The following is an 18,997-nucleotide window of genomic DNA, read 5'->3' as shown; positions in this document are numbered from 1 at the left end:
GCCGCCCCCAAAGGGTTTTTCTTCACGACCTCACTCTCTACTGGGTCGCTCCTCTTAGTGCCTCCTCTCTGTCCAGAACGAATCTTCGACTCCGCGCTGCGCAGTCTATGCAGCCGGGGCAGGATCCGTTGCAGCTTTGCACAGGCGAAGTCCTGCCGGCTCCGTCTTGGGCGAGATGTTGCCCCTGGGGATGGATGTGTGTGGACAGGTTTGCGCAGTTGGTGAGGTGACCAGATAATAGCCAGGGCAGCGTTCCGGAGCCAGGAATCCGGGCACAGGCCTGGGAATCCGTGCATGCACTCGCAAAGTCGTGTGTGTACACGTACTTTCGAACTTGCAAGAATGGCGTGTAGTACACCTAAGTGTGTGCAATTTGGACATTTTCCTGGAGAAGGTCTGTAGCTGGTCCGGGGTCCAAGGCCCAGGCAGTCTGAAACACGCTGGTCCGGGTTGTTCGCCCAAGAAACCCCGCGGCGACGATGCAGCGGCTGCATTTGGGGACCACAATCCCACCTGGCCACAAGCACTGGGCCACGGACCTGCCCTCCGGCGGCCACAGGCTCTTTCCCGGCCCGGACCCCATCATCTGCCCTGCCCCGTCGTCCCGCAACCAACCCGAGGTCGCTACAGCCGCTCTTAATATTCTGAATTTCCATCCCCCTTTCCCCCTACCCTCAACACCTCCAGCCAAACTCTCCAGCGAGGAGTATCCTTGGCTCAACGAAAACCCGCGAAGGGGAGGCCCAGGAGGCCCCGGTGCTGCGCCGTGCGGCGCCCATCTCCCGCTCGGCCCCTCCCCCCACCGGGTCTAACCCCCCCTCCTCTTCCCGGGAACAGGCGCCTCTGGGGGGTCCCCGGGGCTGAGAGTGCGTGTCTCTTTAAGAGGCCCTGGGGGGCGCCTCGCGAGCCGCCCGGGGCTGGAGGGGGAGGGCACGGGCGGGGGCGGCTGGCGCCAGGCGGCCGAGGCTCCACAGCAAAGCTCCGGCCCCTGTCACTTCGCATCGGCCGGGCCCCGCAGACAGGCGGGGGACGCGCGCTCAGCCGCCCCTCCCTCTCCCAGGCCGTCCAGGGCCCGGGCGTCGGGCGGGCGCGGGCCTCGGGCCTCCGGCCCGTTGCACGCGCTCAATAAGCTCTGTGCTTCCCGCAACCCGGAAATCGGGCGGGGGCGGCCTGGGCCGGGTGTGGCCGTGGTCCCGAGCCTGGCCTGGTTGCCGTCCTTCCTTGGCCCCCTAACCTTTCGCGGGGTCAAGGGGGCACTGCTGGGACATTCCCGGGATTGGTCCCCGCCCGGTGTCTTGGTCTGTGTGACTGGGCGTGGAACTGCGTGCTCCTACATGGAGTGATGGCTTGGGGTGTATGGTCCTGTGGCAGAGGGGACGTGCGTCCGGGTAGCGGGGCGCTGGCGTGAGACTGGTACTGAGTGCGCGGTGGTTTATGAGTGTGCCCGGGCTAAGCTCGGGTGACGTGTGTGGCCCTGTGCCGGTGACCAGTAGTGGAGGTGCCACTGGGCGCGTCCATCCTCGTCTTGGCCTGTGTGTGTAGGAAGAAGGGGCGGGGAGGATAGACAGAGTTGCTCCCCATCCCCGGCTTCCCGGCCGGACCCGCGCCTCCCGGAGCCTTGGCGCCAGCCAGCCCCGTTTAGTGGCCGGCCCGGCTCCCCCGCGGTCCCGGGTCTGGCTGGGGTGGGGGCCGCGGCCTCGATGACCCCGGCCCGCAGCGGCCCGGCCTGTCCCGTCCACTTAGACAAATTGCGGCTGACAGGCTCGCAGTCTCTCTGGAGTCGCCGCCCGTCCGTCGCCTCCCTCCCGACCCAATTACCCCGCGCAGGGTCGGGCCAAGTGGCTGGGATGGGGCGGGGGGCGCGGGGAGAGCGGGAGGCGCCACCTCTTCCCGGCTGCGTTGTGGCCCAGGCCTTGCGCCGGGACAGGCGGCGGGGCCACTTCTTCCGATTACGTCCCGGGAAGTGCCTAGGCAGCACGGCCTCTGCGGCCCAGTCCCCAGTCTTCCAGGCTGACGCGAAAGCAAGGCCCAGGCTGGCAGCTCTGGCGCGGGACAGCCCTGGCCCTTGAGGGTCGTTGCTCTGCACCTGAGGGCAAGCAAGGTCACAGGGCCCGGCAACCCAAGACTCATCCCCGCCGGACTTCGGACGACTTCCCCAGAGTTTTGGGGATTCCATAACCCTGAGAGCTCCAGACTATTCTATGCTCTGGGGTCGAGGTCCTCGGTTCGCAGCAGTCCGCTTGGGACGCAGGGGTCGGTAAAAGTGAGGTGCACATTTGTGAACCTGCCAGTGCGTGGACGAGCACGGGTGTGAGATCATGGGTGTGGGTGCCTGGGATCGTGGCAGAGTGAACAGGCCACGCTGCTGTGTGGCTTGAGAGAGGGGGCAAAGCACAAAAAGGACCCCCCTAGGACCAGCCCACCTGCGCGAGAGGGGCGGGGCTGGCCTGCGCGCGCTCACCAGGCTCTTGATTAGCTTTCGCAGAAACGCTTTCGCCTGGAGCGGGCCATGATTCCCTGGAGCAGCTTCGGGGGTAGTTCTCGACAATCCGGGCTCCAGCGTCGCCTCACCTGCCCTCCCTCTCCCCGCCAAAGAGCTACCTGGCCTCCGGTCAGCCTCTGGGCCTCCAACCAATCTTTTGCTTTTTTGACCTGCAGCTTCCTCTTTGCCTGCTTGGACCTTGTTGCTCTTCTTCGCTGGGTGTGCTCCCCTCCCCCCACTTTACAGATGAGCCCAGAGGTGCAGTAATTTACCCGAGGCCACACAGCTACCGGTGGCAGAGCTGGGATGGGACCCAAGGACCTTAAAAAATAGCAAGGCCACTCCTTAGAAGCTGGTGATGTCATTGCTGTCCCACTAGCTACACCTGCTCCTGCAGCAATGCAATACTGAGACTCCAGGGCCCCACCCTCAGGCTGGGCTCTGGCTTTGCATACAAGACGGTACAAGATGCTCTTCCCTTTTGCCCCTAGAGTTTCCAGCTCTAGGTCTGCAGGAGGGGGCTGCCTTCTCAGTTACACGGGGACAAAGGAGCAGCTTCAAAGCTAGCCAGGGGCCAGGGCTGGATGCTCTTAGGGGTAGGGAATGGGGGGTGAGTGGGCTCAGAGTCTTGGACTGTGTGCGGGCCCAGGACAGGGAGGTCAGTGCAGAATGCAGTTCCTCTAAGGGAACTGGCCTGGGCATGTGAGGAGCATGGAGCAGACAGGGGTCAGCAGATTAGCTGTGTGACTTCTTAACCTTGGGCAAGGCTTCTTTCAGGCTCAGGCTTCTCATCTGCAAAATGAGAACCGAATAGTGCTCTTTTGGGTGCCTTCTAGTTTAGAGATTCCCTGATCTGTGAAAATCAGAAAACTCAGCAGTGAGAAACCATTTCCAATCTTAGACTGGCAGCTGCCTGCTCTGGCCTCTGCTTGCTTCCAGAGGAGCCGACACTAGTGTTTGACAGAGTGCTGTGCACCTGAATTTACCTTGGGACCACTGGGCCATTTCTCCAATCAATCCCAGACAGTGCCCTCCCTCCCTGAGCTGCCACCCCAGCTCCCATCAGCCTCCTCGCAAACCATGAAGGTATTTTTTCCTCCATCAAGTTGAGAGAAAGTCCATAGTGATTTGCTTGTTGAGCAGGTAGCGCTGTAAGAATCAGGGAGGTCACATGGCTTCCTCAAGGTCACCTGGTCAGGCCACAGTTAGATGCATGTTCCGACGGCCTCCTAGGGTAATGCCATCATGGGGGTCTGCTGGGGCTGCTCGGGGTCAGGTGGAGCTGGCCCTGGGTGTTATCTCTAGAGGACAGGAGGCTGGCTGCTCCCGGGCCAGTGGGCAGTAAAGCCCCCCACCCTGGGGCCCAGTCTCACTTCCAGCTGATTACAGGCTGTGGCAGGGTCTATAACCTCTCCAATTAGCCGGGGGCCAGACCCAAGGCCTCTCTGATAACCCCAGCTCCAGTGGCAGCCGCCATGGGGCCAGCTTATCTGGCCTCTCTTATCCTCCCCCTTCCCCCACATACTCAAAGAGTTGCCCTAGCTGTGAGCAGATGAATAACCAGATTGTCCTGCAAGCTCAGCCGGCAAGTCCAGCCCTACACCCACCACTTTCCCTGACTGAAGGAGGCCACAGCTGTTTTGCACCCCCTGGAGGGAAATGGCTGAGCCAGGGAGGACTCCTGGCTCTAAGCTGCCAGCCGGTCCCCTGCGTGGTTGGAGAGCGCTCCTGGCTGTCCATCTTTGCCCCCATCCACGTGCCCTAGGGTGGGTTCAGAGGGCCTGACCCTTCCTTGAGCTCTGGACCCATCCCCAAGGAGCCGGGCCATGGCCAGCGTGCATGGGCAATCTGGTGGCACGCCCCTCCCTCCCTCCCTCCCTGTCCCCTTTTGACTGAAACACTGCTCTGGCTGGGGTGGGGGGTATGCCAGGCACATCAGTGTCTCCAGCTGGGCTGGAACGGGAAAAGCTGCTGCTGTCCCGCAGCCCCGACTGGGCCCAGGCCTCCTTCCGTTCCCAGCATGCCTCACTCTGGCATGTGATTCCTCACCCCGCAGGTTCCCAGGCAGGAGGGACTGGCTTCAGCCACCCTATGCAGGGCCATCTACTGAGCCTTCAGAGCCGAGTGTGATTCAGGTCCCCCTTGTACTAGCATGCCCAACTGGTCGGGTGGAGGGCACTGAAGATTTAATCTCTCCTCAGGCGCCAGGGTTGGATGGGGTGCGTGCAAAGAGGGCGGGAGCCCTGGAGCTCCCCTGCTCTGGCTGGATGGCTGGATGGGAAGGCCTGCTTGTTTGTGAACTCAACTCTTCTGTGGCTGTTACATTAAACTTCACCCCAAACCACACCTGGATCAGTGGGTTTCCTTCAATCCTCCCAGGCCTCTCCGGGGTCTCAGGGAAGGCGGGACTGGGGCTAGCATTCGTCTTCTTGCTCAATACCCCTTTTCACTGCCTCTGCTCCTGTCTCCTTCCTGCCATTCACTTTAGGTCCAGAATTGGGAGGTGGGAGGGGAACCACATCAGGAACTTGTCATCCAAGGTTCCAGGCAGGTTTCCTGGGAGACCCACCCTCACCTGACCACCCGTCAACCTTCTGAGTTTGAGGAGAGGTAATGACAGGGAGCCTGTCCCAAAGATGAGACCAGAGTCTTCATCAGGCTCTCCTTCCCACAGCAGCCCAGAAGCACATGCCAAGGGCCTGACCAGCCCTGACTGCCACAGCCAGGGAGGGTCCGGACCTGGGGTGCCCCCAGAACTCAATGGCTCTGGTAACAGGCAAGAAGGTCAGAGAATGGATTTAAGTCAGACCCTACCCCAATTCAAGAGTAAACCTCCTCATTCTCCTTCCTCCCCCCTCCCTGACTCCCCCTCAGCTGCACGTGTGGAGCAGGGACACACGGTCAGGCCCACAGGACGCTGCTCAGCGCTTGGAGAGGACCCTGACCCCAGCAACTCAGGGATGGACACCAACTGCAGCGTGATTTATTGAACAAGACGTGCACTTTTTGACAGGGCCTCAGTAACCAGGGTTTCCTTCACTGAACAGTACAGGACCAGGGTAAAAGGGCTTACAGACAAGAAAGACAAATCCTTTCCATGAGCCAAAGGGGAAAGAAAAGAGGAAGGGGGGTTTCTTCTTCCTTCCTCCTTCCCTAATACTCTGGGCCTCAGTTCAACGCCAGAAGGAGGTTGGCCAAGGGAAGCTGGGCAGCGTGTGCCAAAGCCAGGAGTGAGCTGGTGCTGTCGCTCAGGGCCAAAGTGCCCGCCGGACCACCCACCCTCTCCCCACCCAGGCCCCCCAAGGGTTTGGTTAGAAAATACAAAAGCGGGTCCAATGCAGGACATCGTGTGCAAACGGAGGAGGGGACGGAGCTTCTGCAGAGTCTCTCTCAGCCACGGCCCCGCTGATGGGGGGCAGAGGTCATAGTGAGCCGAGGTGCTTTGGAGAAGGGTCTCTTCTCGATCCAGGGAGGGCGGGCGGCTGTTGTCACGAAGCTTGGGGAAGGTGGTTGGTAAAAGACGAGCAGAGTCCGAAGGGCAGGATCAGAGGGGGGACTTCTCCCCTCCCTCCAGCAGGTGAGTGGGCCAGCCAGTCAGAAGCAGGTTGCTGGTACCTACGGGAAGCTGGTAGGGAAGAGGCTGAGGGGCTGACTCTCATTGGTGGGCAGTGGAGATCGGTAGCCATCGAAGTTTCTCGGGATGCTGCCGCTGGTGGAACCTGAGCTGTTACTCAGAGTCTCGATGCTTCCCTCTCGCTGTAGTTCTGCAAGACAGAAGAGCGGGCCAGGCCCGGTCAGAGTGCAGTCTTGGCGAGACGGGGGTAGCCCCTGGGCCGGGCTGCTTGCCTTGAGGCACCAATCTGGGTCCATTTACATCCTTCTGTGGGGGGAAGGATGGGCCGGGTGGCAGCTCGGGTCACAGGGAGGCTCACCCTGAGGAGGGCGAAGCCCCCTTGGCTGGCGGGCTCCAGTTACTCCCTCACTGTGGGAGCCCCTTTAGCCAGAAGTATGGCCGCCCTGATGATTTGTCTGGACCACACTGCCATACATGGGGCATGTGCTCAGCCAGCGTGCTCCCCCAACTCCACGCAACTCCACGAGAGGCTCCTGTCCTGGAGCTACAAGTCTGGCAGGAGGGGAGAAGCCAGGACATGGGAAGGACCGACGCTTCCCTACCTGATCTGTCTCCCTCCCCTCCCCTGCCAGGGAGCTTCAACCCTGGCTTAGCCACTCACTTGCTCACTCGTTCTCACCCACACAATCTGCCTGCTGGCCAGGCCCCAGTCCATCTGTGGCACCTCCTGGAAAGTGTCCTGTTTCCCTTCAGGAGGGAATGCCAGGTTTGAGAGGGGCCTACGTGCCTGGAGTGCCTCCTTTCTCCCTTCCTCTGGGCTCCCAAGTGTCCTGGAGGCCCCCCAGAATTTGTATGCTCAGAGTCAACCTGGGAAGCAGGCAGGGAGGCTCCCATCTCCTCCTCTGCCCCTTCCCTGGCATCAACACAGCCATGCTACCATCTTGGATATGGCAACTGGCTCCATCTCAGTCAACTCTGGGCAACTTACTCAACTGCCCCGCCATCTCTTGATCCAAGACAAGTACTGGGGTAGGTGGGCTGGGAATAGACTTCCTGGCATGCCGAATGCAAGGAAGAGAGAATTACTTCTTGGCTTTTTGAAAGTGGCCAGTTCCTATACCCTTTCCCTCACAGTGGGCTCTGAGATGTGGGCACACATATCCCTGGACAAACTCTGGGCCCCAAGCCAAGATATGGTACCTGCAACCTCCCCTTCCCCGAGGTACACCTGCCCGGGACTGAGGGGTTCTTGCCTGTCCACCCCTCAAAGGACCCCTGAGGACCTCAAAGCAGTCATCTGAAACAGTAAGGTGTGCTCGAATGTTACACTTGTCTGGTCTCTTTTATCTCCAGCCTGCACCTGCTCCCTGGCTCCCTGCCACCATACACACGCAGCACAGCTGGCTTTGGTTAGGGAATGGGTCATGGCCTTTACTCCTGGGCCGGCCATCACCAGTCAGCCAGGAAGTAACCACCGACCCCCCTCTCCCTGCGGGCGACCCCCAAAGCACCGTGGTGACCCAGTAGAGGCAGCCACAGAACGGGCTGGGGAGTCTGGGCTGCCCTCCTTCAGAGCAGGCTCCTGGTCCTGTGTGAGGCGTGAGGGGCCCTCAGGCTGCACCAGGCACCACTCCAGGGCCCAGGCCCAGGCTGGAAGGGTGTGTGTGCCTGGACACCAGAACCTCTCAGCAGATGGGGGCTGTGGACACAGGCTACAGGCCTGGTGATGGCCCCTGATCTCCAAGAGACACTGGCTGCCCCGTTGGGCCCAACCCCGAGATAAGTCGAGAGTTATCTAGATGTGGATCGCCCTCTAGCCTCACCCTCATTTGGGAGTCCAGGCCATTGTGCCGAGAGAGGGACAGGACAGGAAAGCAAAGAACAGGCCCCGGGATTTCTGTATGGAAGCGTCAGGCTCCAAGAAATCTCCCTCCGCTCCCTTCTTTCCCCGCAAGCAAGCCGAGGGGTCTGCGGGAGATCTCTGATTTCAGAGGCCCTGGCCCTGGTGCAGGCCGTCCCAGCACTAGGGGGCGCTGGCAGCAGGGCCAGGAGGGCAGGAGAGAGGAGCAGTGGCCGCAGCAAGACGAGCAGGGGCTTCCTGAGCCTCTGGACACCAGGTCCAAGGAAGAAAGCCCCACATAAAGGAGCAGAAAAGGCCACCAGCATGGGGAAGCTTGGCTCCTCTCCGGACCTGGAAGACAGGCCCAACGTTCCGGAGGCCCAGCGCCGGCACATCCCCACTAACGAGGAAGCCGAGGAGCCGGGAGCCCAGGACCAAGCGTGGCACCCGCTCTGCCCCTCAGCACAGACCCGCAGGGACCCCACCCCGCGAGTCTGGGCGGACGCCCCTCATCCCGTCCTGTGACAGCGCAGGGACGGTTGCCAAAGGGACCTACAAGATGAGTTTGCTGCTCTTGGGGGCCAGGTAGAGCCTGAGCTGTCCTGCTCGTGTTTTCTCTTTACCAGTGAGGCCTGGGATGTGAGGGAAGTGGCCCCATCTCCCAGGGCGACCGAGCTCTGGTGAATTTATATCCCGTACGTCTCCCCGGGCCTCTTCCCTCCTCTCCATGCCCACGGCCACTGCCGGGTTAGGCCTGTGCTTCCTGCCTGGATAATTTCCAAAGCTCCCCACTGGTCTCCTGACCTGCAGACGCCCCTCTCCAAGCCACCGCATCCCAAAGCCGGAGTGTTCTCTCTAAAGCACAAACCTCATCTTGCTTTCCCTCTGCTTAAAAATCTTCATCGAGGGTCTTCCCCGGTGGCGCAGTGGTTGAGAATCTGCCTGCCAATGCAGGGGACGCGGGTTCGAGCCCTGGTCTGGGAAGATCCCACATGCCGCGGAGCAACTAGGCCCGTGAGCCACAAGTACTGAGCCTGCGCGTCTGGAGACTGTGCTCCGCAACAAGAGAGGCCGCGATGGTGAGAGGCCCGCGCACCGCGATGAAGAGTGGCCCCCGCTTGCCGCAACTGGAGAAAGCCCTCGCACAGAAACGAAGACCCAACACAGCCATAAATAAATAAATAAATAAATAAATAAAAGGAGTTCCTTTAAAAAAAAAAAACATCTTCATCGACTCCTCAGAGTCCTCAGGATAAGGTCTAAACCCCTCAGCTCTATCGAACTGCCTTCCATGACTGACCCGCCCCCCCCCCAAGACCTCACTAACCTCACCTGTTATTGGATTTGAGGAACCAGTAATCAGCTTGGGCAGTCTGGGGGCCTCTCCAGGCTGCCTCAGGCCTCTGGGCCTGTGCTCATCCAACCCCCTCTGACGGAAAAGCTCTTCCCAGGCTCCCTAGGCCTCTAGGACGCCTACTCGTCTTCGAAGCCAAGCACAAGCACGAGCCTGTGCGGTTGCCCTGGCAGAGCCGGCCAGCCCCGCTGCGCTGTGTACCGACTCCTGCCCCGGGCCCTCTAGCACTCTGTGCACCGCCTGCTCACACGCGTGTCCCCATCTGGGTGGAGAGTCTCTCGGGGGCCAGTTCTGTGCTTTCTCTCTGTATTCCCTAGTGCCAACCGCAGGGCCTAGAAAACAGCTGGTGCTCAAAAAACATTTCTCGAATGAATGAGTGAATGAGTGAATGATGTGGTAAGGAGATGTGGCACTTCTTCTGCAGCGTGACTACCAGTACAAGAACCAGGGGCCCGGCTGGGCCTGGGCACTTTCCTACATGCGTCTGTCAAACCCCTTTCTCTTCTTCTCACTGAGACAGGACGATGGGCGTGTGCAGAAGCGGATGTGGATGTGGAAGAGGGTTGCACACACGGCTGCCCCTCAGCTCGCCCAGCCGCCCAGCCCTCAGAGCAAGCGGCAAACGGAAGTGTGTGGCCTTACCTGCCTCCATCCTGAACACATGCTTTGTTACTGTTGGGTTGCTCACGGACGCTGGGCTGTTGGCATTGTTTTTTTTTTTTTTCCTTTTTTTTTCCCTTGTGAAAAGAAAAGCACTGAGGAATCTTTTGGGAAAAGACCTGGACAGCGATGGACAAGTACACTGATCTCTGCAAGCAGGAGGAGAGGGTATTGGGAGGTGTGGGGAAGTCACACTGGGAGGAGGGTAAGCTTGCAGCAGAATTCTGCAGTGACATGCATGTGTAGGGGCCTGGGGACCAGTCTTGCGGGTCCCAGAGATGGAAGTGTCGTGACAGAGCCGAGACCCCCTTTGGTGAGGGTGATGGGTGGGGGGGGGAGAGGAGCCACACATGGAGGAGGAGCAGCTGGGGGGAGGGGAGAGAAGGGGCCTCTGGCCCATGCAGTGCCGGATGGCGGCCCATGCAGGTGGGATGCCAGGAGAGGAAGAGGAGACAGAGAAAGGCTGAGTCTTCGGGGACGCCTCCGGATGTTCTGACTCAGTGGCCCAGCTTCTGGCTGCCGCCCTCCTCCCCCAATCCCAAGACCCCTGGGTCTGAACAGCTCTCCTGCAGCTGAGGTGGACCTGTGGGGAAAGCCCACCAGAAACCTGCCAGGGCTGCAGGAGAGAGAGCTGCGGGCTCTGTGGTGGGGGACTAAGCAAGCATCCCTGGCAGCCTCCCCACTCAGCAGAAGTATGTGGATTCTGGCCGGTGGGAAAAAGCTAGCTCTAAAGGAGGCTGCTCTCCAGGCCCCAAAGCAAGGTAGGGGATGCGGAGTAGCTCCTAGATAATGGACTGGACTCGGACAGAAAATCTTATTATGACCTCACATTCTCCAGCGCCTTTGTGCACCTGGGAGGTGGGTGCTGGTCTCCCCATCTTGCAGGCAGCAAAACCAAGAAAGAGCAGGAAGCCATTGGCTCTGGGAACACAACACCCCAAGAGAGAGAACTGGGCCGCTGCAGGCCCCAGGACGGCGATGTGACAACTCCAGAAACCGCTAAGACTGGCTCCAACAGGGGGGCAGTGGAACGAGCAGCAACCAAAAAGGAGGCGCCTCGGTTCTCATGAAGTAAGCAAAGGACCGAGAAACTCAGCCCTCGTGTTGCCCTCACTCTGTACGGAGCCTGGCAAATTTCAAAGGTGTCAGAAGCGGGCAAAGAGGTGGCTGGCCTCGTTAGGGAGAAGCGACCCTGGTTCCCTGGGCGTGTATGCCAACGGAGACCCAGGGAGCATGTGAGGAGGCAGGAGCTTGGCTGCCCCATCTCGGGCTGGGCCACGCAGGGTGAGGGCGCCTGTCTTCCGTCCTTCACTCCACCATCACCCCAGCCCCTCATCTCCCGGCAGGATACTGAGGCCCCTTTGCAAAGGCAGGAGCAGCAGACTGGCTCCTGGGAGCTGTGGGTGGGTGCCGATGAGCAGGGCAGGGCTCCACCCGGGGAGACGCAGAGGATGAGGCAGGAAGGGGACCTTACACGGCACAGGAGACGGCACGGGGGGCAAGGCATGAGGAAGCCCCTCTCTCTGGTCCTCCCCTCTGGAGTGCTGGTCCCCAAGGCTGCTTCACCCTGGAGGTTCCTCTCCCTGGCACCGTCCTCTCCCCTGGGTACAGACCCTTCACTCCCTTGAGGCCGTCCAATGCCTGCTAAGGCAGGGACTTTTGGGGACAGACTGGGAGCAGGTCTCTCTTCAAAGAACAGTCACTGTACTAAGCGCTATGGTCTTGGTTCCCTGATCCCTGGGGAGTGGGTGAAACGCTGAGGACACAGGGTCTATGTGAGCTTTGGGAGGAGCTGGGGGAGCCCAGGAGGGCAGGAGACCCCAGGGGGAAGGTCAGGAGTGAAGTCCTACTTTGGGCTTGACCTTCTCCAGGCCTCCTCCAGGCCAGATGGCAGTGAGGGTGGCTGGCCAATCAGAGACCTGGAGGGAAGCCCCTTTGGCTTCTGGTGGGTGAGGGCACTGTGGAGAGCCCGTCTCAGGACTTGGCTGAGGATGGTCTGTTTCCGGGACCTAATGGGGTGAGTGCGGGCAGTTCCGTGTGTTTGGGCGGAGGGTCCCTGGGACCCCTGGGGTTCAGTCCCCAGGCCTCCCTGGCGCTTCCCTTGCCAAAAAAGGAGTAGCATTTACTGCCGGGCCCCTCTGGTGTGCTCAGAGGCTCCAGCCGGCCCAGCTCTGCACACTCAGCCTCACGATGCTGCTCATTAAAGGGATTAGCAGAGCACTTCTACTGGGCCCTGGCTGCAGCCACACCCCCCGTGCCAAGCTAACCACCCAGGCGACCTGCGGCCTGCGGGGAGTAGGATTAGACCTTGGGGTGGAGCCTTAGGCGGCACCCACTGCCCACTTCCAGCAGAGAGGAGGGAGAATGCCCCCCACCCCTACCCCTCAGCCTCAAGGGCCTGAGGAGGGGGAGGGCAATGTTGGCCCAGGCTGGGGAGGCAGATGAGGGAAGTGGTTAAGAGCACAGGCTCTGGGCCCTGCTACCTGGGAGATCTGGGGCAAGTTACTCAACCTCTGTGCCTCAGTCTCCTGCGCAGGAGGGTAACAGCTTCTCTTTCATAGTGCGGTTGTAGAATTAAATTAAACAATGCATGTAGAGCGCATCATAAAGTGCTTAAAGCTTCCCATCAGCAAATGTGAGTTACTCTTATTGCTGCAATTGTATTAGTGCTTGTGATTATCCACAGGACCTCGGGGTCCCTCTCCATCTTCCCTCCCCAGCAGGTGTCTCTGCCATCCAGGCCCCCACCGGTTTGCGCTCCCCCTTCTCCACTGGATCTTGGGAAAGAGTCTTTCTTTTTAATCAAGAAATGGCCTAAAGAGGAAGATGGCAGATATGTGTTTACAGCTTTTCATTTCCCTCCTTGCCTCTTTGAAAATACCCTCTTCCAAGCTGGAAAATAAATTTCCAACCCTGTTGACGTGCATTGATTTTTCCCTCCTGCGTCCACCTCCCAGTTCTCCCCCATCAGCAGGGCCTGTGGTTAAGCCCCTTGTCTGGGTTGGGCTCAGTGGTATCCCAGGGGAGTGGGTGGCCCCAGAGCACGGAACTGTCAGCCAAACTGCCCCATCTTGCCCAGTGCCTAGCTCAGAGGAGGTCTGCAAACAGAAATGGTTTCCATCCCCTTCTGCTGTGAGGGTTCTTGGCTGGGGGGTTGAGGTCAGGGGGTGGGCTGGGGGAAGGAGGTCCTCTGAGCAGGAGATTAGCGATTTTTAGCATCTTCCCTGAAGGGGATATACAGAGAGGAGACCAGGGGACCACAGGACTGCTTCAAGTTCAGCAAGTGGATCTCAACGGGGTCTGCCCCAAGCAATCGACTTTGTCAGCAAGGGGCCTGCCAACAAGGGCCTGGGACCAGCTATGCAAACTGGGGCTTGGAGACAGAGGCGCTAAGGAGGTGAGGGGCTTGACTGCATCCTGCAGGTTCAGGAGGTTTGTCAGCTTCCTGGTGCTGGAACCCGAAGAGATGATCCGGAGGCCAACTAGGGGGTGGACACGGCTAGGGGCTGCTTGTCTTACACCGGCCCTGGGCCTGGAAACTACTGCTCTCTCTTCCAGAGAACAGGTGTGGCTCAGGGAGGTGGGGGTCTCTTCAGGGAGACAGAGATGGAGTTGCCTGAGATGGCTTCTGGAAACCCTGACAGCTCTGTCACAGACCACACTCTGGGTTGGAGCCAGCCTCAGCCCCAGGGCACTTTTTAGGAGGTTAAAAGGGCAGCAGTTAAAGGAGGCAGCCGGTAGGGAGGCCTCGATTTTCTTCCCACCCTGACACACCGAACTGAGGCTGCACGGCTCCCCTGCACCTTCCCTTTTCCTGTCCCCTCAGCCCTGCCGTATCCCACCCTCAGGCACCCCCCTCAGGCTCCAGAGCCTGCAGAGAGGCCAACAGACCAGGGATCCTCTTCATCCACCAACACCAGGTCTTGGAAGGATGGGGGCTGGGGGGTAGGGCTGAGAAGGTATCACCTTTCTCCTCCAGCAGGGGTTTTTATTCCCCTCCCAGGCACACTTGTGGAAGGAAGGAGGGCAGTTTCTCGAAGCTGAGGGGCTGAGGATGAAAAGCCCCTTCCGAGTTCAGATAATGGGAATCCTGGTCTGGGTGATGGAATGAGGGAGTGGATGAGAAGATAGCTAACAATGGCCTGGGTATCTCCAGGGCTTCACACCTGTGTCTGGGCACAGAGCCCTGGCCCACTGATTCCACCTCCTTCCGGTCATCTCACTGCACACTCAGCCTGGGGTCCCTGAGAGCTTGTGCCAACGGCCCGAGTCCTGCAGCCAGTGGGCAGATACACGCCTTCCCTCCTGGCAGGAGTCTCTTCCAACCCACAGGGCTCCCACAAACACACTTTCTTATCTCCTTGCCCAGCTCTTGTTCCTGACCCCACAGGTACTGAGACCCAGAACGTCACAGGATGAGACCAAGGCTACATGGCCTGCCTTGCCCCTCACCAACCCCTCCCCCGCTGCCAGCTCCAAACATTAAGGGCAAATATCTGCCGCTCGTGGCTCAGGTACTTGGAATTGTGTCCCTTGGCCACTGGGGCCACGCACAGCTGCCTAATAACCTCAGGGTTTTGGGGGGAGACCTGAGGCCTCAAGGAGACCTCAGACCCTTCTGGGCATCCACTGGCCCCTCCCTGGAAGGTGAAAGTCATGATCAATACCTGGAAAGGATGGTTGAGGAAACTGGCAAGTGGAGAGCCCTCTCTGTGCCTTAGGCTCCACCCAGAAAAACTGGGGAAAAGGCACATCATCTTTCTTCCCTCCAACAGGAAAGGTCCTTAGGCCTCTGGAAACCCTATTCATGACAGCAGGCCAGTCTGGCATTAATACCATGAGACAGCGGCACAGAGGTAGGCTAGGTCCCCGAATTCCTGGTGGGTCCAGTGGCGATGACAGGAGAGGAGCATGCTGGAATGTGGGGGAAGGGAGACTCGAAGTAGAAAAAAGAGGGGGAGGGATGGAGGCTGAAGAATGAGGAAGGGCATCCTCCATCCCCCACCCCCTCTTCCCCTGGAGCCAGCTGCGCACGCGTGCGTGCGTGCCTGCGTGTGTGTGTGTGTGTGTGTGTGTGTGTGTGTGTGTGTGTGTTGGGGGTGGGGAAGGGAGCAGAGCATCTGAGTTCCAGGCAGAGCAGCTCACAACCCAGCCCCAGATCCCTTCCCAGACTTAGGTGGTATTTGCCAGAGGGTAGGCTGGCCTGTCTGGGGGCTGGAGCCTTTCCCCGGGTCCCTCCTACAACAGCCATGATAGGGCACCAACCCCAGCCAGGGAAAGACCAGAAAGGCTGCCACAACCCGCTCCCAGGCAACCCATGTGACTCAAGCCCTCTCAAGTCTTGGCTTAAGGAGAAGAGAGCAGGATCACCCACCCAGGTCACCTCGACCAGTACCCCACGCGCGGGGACCCTCTCGGTGTCACTACATCTGTCTAACTTTAAATCCTGACCCAGGCAGAGTATGTCCTGTCACAGCATATTATACTTGGGGATGGCAAAGGCTGAGCTGACCTGGCTCACGGGTCCCTGGCTTTGAGTTATGTGATAAATCTGGCTGAAACCATGCTTGAGATCAGCCAGATGTAGGAGCAGCCTTGAGCGGAACCTCCCTGTGGATGTGGAGGAGGATGAGGAGGAGAACTCGCTCTAGCCCCAGTTCTCCCGCAGACGTGCTGAATGACCTGGGCAAGTTGCTTCACTTCTCATCTGCATCACCATCTGTCAGGCAGGAGGGGAGGGGCTGCTCTGCAGACCTCACGGGGCGTGTGAGGCTCTAAAGAGAAGAGGATGTGAAGGTGCTGCGAGAAGCAGGATACGCCCGGAGCGCGTGCGAGAGACCACTCTCGCTGCAGTGGGGTCCTGGGTAGAAAGCTGGGGTTGCCATCTCTGATGCTTCAGCAGGCCGAGGCCCTTGGAGAAGCGGTCCTCACCCAGGAGGGCCCAAAATGCCCCCTCTAGCTCCAGGCCAGCAGCACAACACGGGGGGCAGAGCTGCGGCAGAGGCCATCTGAGGTGGATGCAGAGGGGCAGCGTGGCGGTGGAGGACGCCCAGCCAGGTGCTGGACGGGCCTCCTTTGTGTGCGTCTGCATGTGGGGCCCCACGAACATGCCCACTCAGCATGGCTCTGGGGAAGACACAGAGCTTGGAAACTGTCCCAGGGAACCAGGTGTCCGGCAGCCAGCCTTGACCTTCCTGCCTCCTCAAGTCCAGCCTTGAAGCTCAGAAGACCCCACCGAGCTCCCGGGCGGGGTCTTCCCGAGCCGCCCTCCGGGGCTGTGAGACAGCGCAGGGGCCCGTGGACCACAGGAGAGATGCTGCTCCTTGAACACGGCTGGCCTGATGGGCTCGAGCCACATCTGGTTCTCATTCAAATGTCCAAATGTAATTAAATTCTCTCCGATGCAGCGGAAGAGTTTGGTAAGATGTGGCTTTCCCCCTTCCATCAAGGTTAAGAAATCACCATCATCTCTCATTCCATGGGCTGACCCAATCTCCTCCCTGCCACTGATCTGTCCCGTTCTGTACAGTTACGGCCTGTGCTCTGATCTGTTTTCTAGAGCTGATGGGGCTGGGGCCCGTGCCGCGCCCTCTCCCCCACTGTCCCACTTACCCACCTGAGAGGACGGCCAGCTGAGGCCAAAGCAGCAGGCTCGTTTTGACTGAGCAAGTCAGTGCACTGTGGGCTGGGCAGGGGCGGGGAGGTGAGCGGCCCTGGGGACACGGCTGCCGGACCCAGGCTCGCCTCGGGGACACACCAGTGTCCTCCTTCCACTGCCTAGACGCGCGGTGTCTCGTCACACCCTGCTGAGGGATCCCCTCTCTGTAGCTTCTCACAACAGGATGCACTCGAGAGCCTGTGGCCTGGCCCTAGAGCCCTCTATGGGAAATGGAGCCTCTCACAGTCAGGGCAGGGCGAGGCAGCCTGCCTGCCCCTACGCACGGAGAAGAGGAGAGAGGCATGAAAGAAGCAGAGGAACGGAGAAGGCCAGGGGCGGCCTGGGAGCCGTCTCCAGGAATCCCTGGGACCTCCACGTCTCACAGGATTGCTGGTCATTTCTGGCCTCGAAGGGCTCCGAACGGGTTAACGGGCAGCACGGTCCAAGGTGCAGGCCTCGGTGAGACGGAGGGTGGCCCACTCAATAGAAAGGAGGCGCACTCACCCGAGGCTTCGGTGCCTCTCCCCAGCCTCCCGTTCAGGACTTCCCTGAATTCAAGCAGAACATCCCCTAGACAGGCTGCCTTTTCCAGCTTCCCTTCCCAACTGAGTATCTTCAGTTTATGGCTTATTTTTACTTAGGGATTTATGACTTTCATGGTAATGGGTTCCATTCTACTTCCTCTATGTCTATTTTTCTAATCTTTGTGGTATAGGCTTTACGAGAGTTTCTTAATAAGTCTGGGTAGTATTCTTTTTGAAACAAACTGTCCTGCAAGTTAATGACTTAGAGTGGGTGTGGATGCTCCCCAGAGACAAATGGGGGCTGGGGAGGGGATAACCAGGGTGGGGGTAGATAAGACTCTTCTAGATTAAATACAGGTCCCTTTAAGACTCTTGGCCAGCTCCTGGACCAGAGTCCCCCAGGCTGCTCACCAACATCCCTATCTGAGATCTAGGACCACTTTTAGGCGCACGTGGCACTTCCACACCAAAGAATGCTCACCCTGGAGATGGGCACAGCACACAGCAATCCCAACATTGCTGACCTGACTCTAAATAGGAAAAATTTTGTATATTTGTTTCCAAATGGTAAACTTTAGTTTAGTAATGGATTTAATTTAATTTCTTGGTGGCATTACTGCCAAGGTCATAGGGCTGGTGCCTGCATATCAGTGAAGGTTTTAAGGACATGAACCTAGTTCTTAGTTCAGTTGTCCTAGGCCAAGCTTAGCTAAGACAGTGGTGATGGGGTCAAGGTCTCTGTTGCCTCTGTTAGGGTCCCAGCCTATGATCTTGACCCCATAGTCACGAGTCTCGATTAATTGCTGCGGTGCCGCCTGTCCAGAAGAAAAAGCTGGGCGGATACTGGGTTTGCCTTTGTGCTCTGTCCACAGACTGGCTGCTGGTGCCGGGGCTCTATTCATTATTCAATTCAGCTCGCTCAGACGAGCCTTTCCATTTGCTCCTCCAGGAGAAATAACAAATCTAGAAATGCAATTCCACTTTGCTGTATTACGATATTGATTTGCCTGTCGAGTGGGAGTGCATTTGTTCTGTCAGCCCCCCTGTGGGCAGGAAGGGGTTAACCAAATGTTTATCACAAGGCTGGCTTCAGAGTTGAAAGTAATGTGATCAGTAATGAATTTTGTGTTACATTAGGTTGTATAAATGGACAGACAAGCGCAGACAACAAGTGGCCAGGAGTCGGGGCTAATCTAATGATGTAAAAATAGAGACAGCACCAATTATACTAGGGGCCAGCTCCAGGCTCCTGCAGGGACTGCAAATGAATAGGTACAAATCAAATTACTCACTAATAGACGCACTACAAGAGGGGCAGTCAATGGTAAATGCATTAGAGCCTAGTGACCTCTCTGCTCTGCACAGCAGAATCCGAAAATTTGACTTCCATCTTAAAAGTGGGGGGCAGGGAGTGAGGTTCTCAAAGAAACTCTTGTTGGGGAAAGCACGGCAGCTACTCCCCATCCCAAACCAGTCCATTGCCAGAAGGTACCTCCTGTCTGAGCCGACCTCTTGCCCTCACTCCAATGCCTCCTGAAGCCTCAGCACCAGGGCAGGGGCGGGGGGCCTCTTGAGGGACCAAAAGAGCAGTGGATGAAGCCCGGCACGTAGGCAAAGACAGGAAGTTACATACCAACACACTTCACAGCCATGTGCCTCTCAGGGGTGATGGTTTTTACTGCTATGTCAAGGGCTGTGTCCGTATTGAAAATAAAATATTTCTTTAAAGAGGATCACAACATGGACCTTTCAGAGAGCAGCCGGTGCCGAGATCAAAGGGAGTAGATATGAAAATCTGGTTTGACCACTGAGCGCGTTGCAGGGAGTGCTCGTGGTCTGTTCCGAGGCACAGCACATGCAGGGTTTTATCTATTTCTCGCCAGCCTGAACTGGTCTGTCCTTCCC

The 18,997-nt window shown here is 58.7% G+C and overlaps 1 protein-coding gene and 1 long non-coding RNA gene across 3 annotated transcripts in view; one reads left to right on the top strand and one right to left on the bottom strand.

Moving 5' to 3' along the window:
• The window catches only part of LOC133080701 (uncharacterized), a 39,069-nt gene that overhangs the window by 1,372 nt on the left and 18,700 nt on the right, over nucleotides 1–18,997 (top strand). The gene's annotated exons all lie outside the window — the stretch shown is intronic.
• Nucleotides 5,444–18,997, bottom strand: part of BCAS3 (BCAS3 microtubule associated cell migration factor) — a 595,828-nt gene continuing 582,274 nt past the window's right edge. For both annotated transcript variants that reach the window (XM_061176783.1, XM_061176782.1), the window contains exon 24: nucleotides 5,444–6,246. In XM_061176783.1, coding sequence (XP_061032766.1) covers nucleotides 6,098–6,246 — 149 coding nt within the window. In that variant the 3' untranslated portion in view covers nucleotides 5,444–6,097. The remainder of the gene's footprint in view (nucleotides 6,247–18,997) is intronic.

Source organism: Eubalaena glacialis, chromosome 19 (genome assembly GCF_028564815.1).
Source record: "Eubalaena glacialis isolate mEubGla1 chromosome 19, mEubGla1.1.hap2.+ XY, whole genome shotgun sequence".
Lineage (NCBI taxonomy): Eukaryota > Metazoa > Chordata > Mammalia > Artiodactyla > Balaenidae > Eubalaena > Eubalaena glacialis.
The sequence above is the reverse complement of the archived record's forward strand: the minus strand, read 5'-3'. Positions and strand labels throughout refer to the sequence as shown.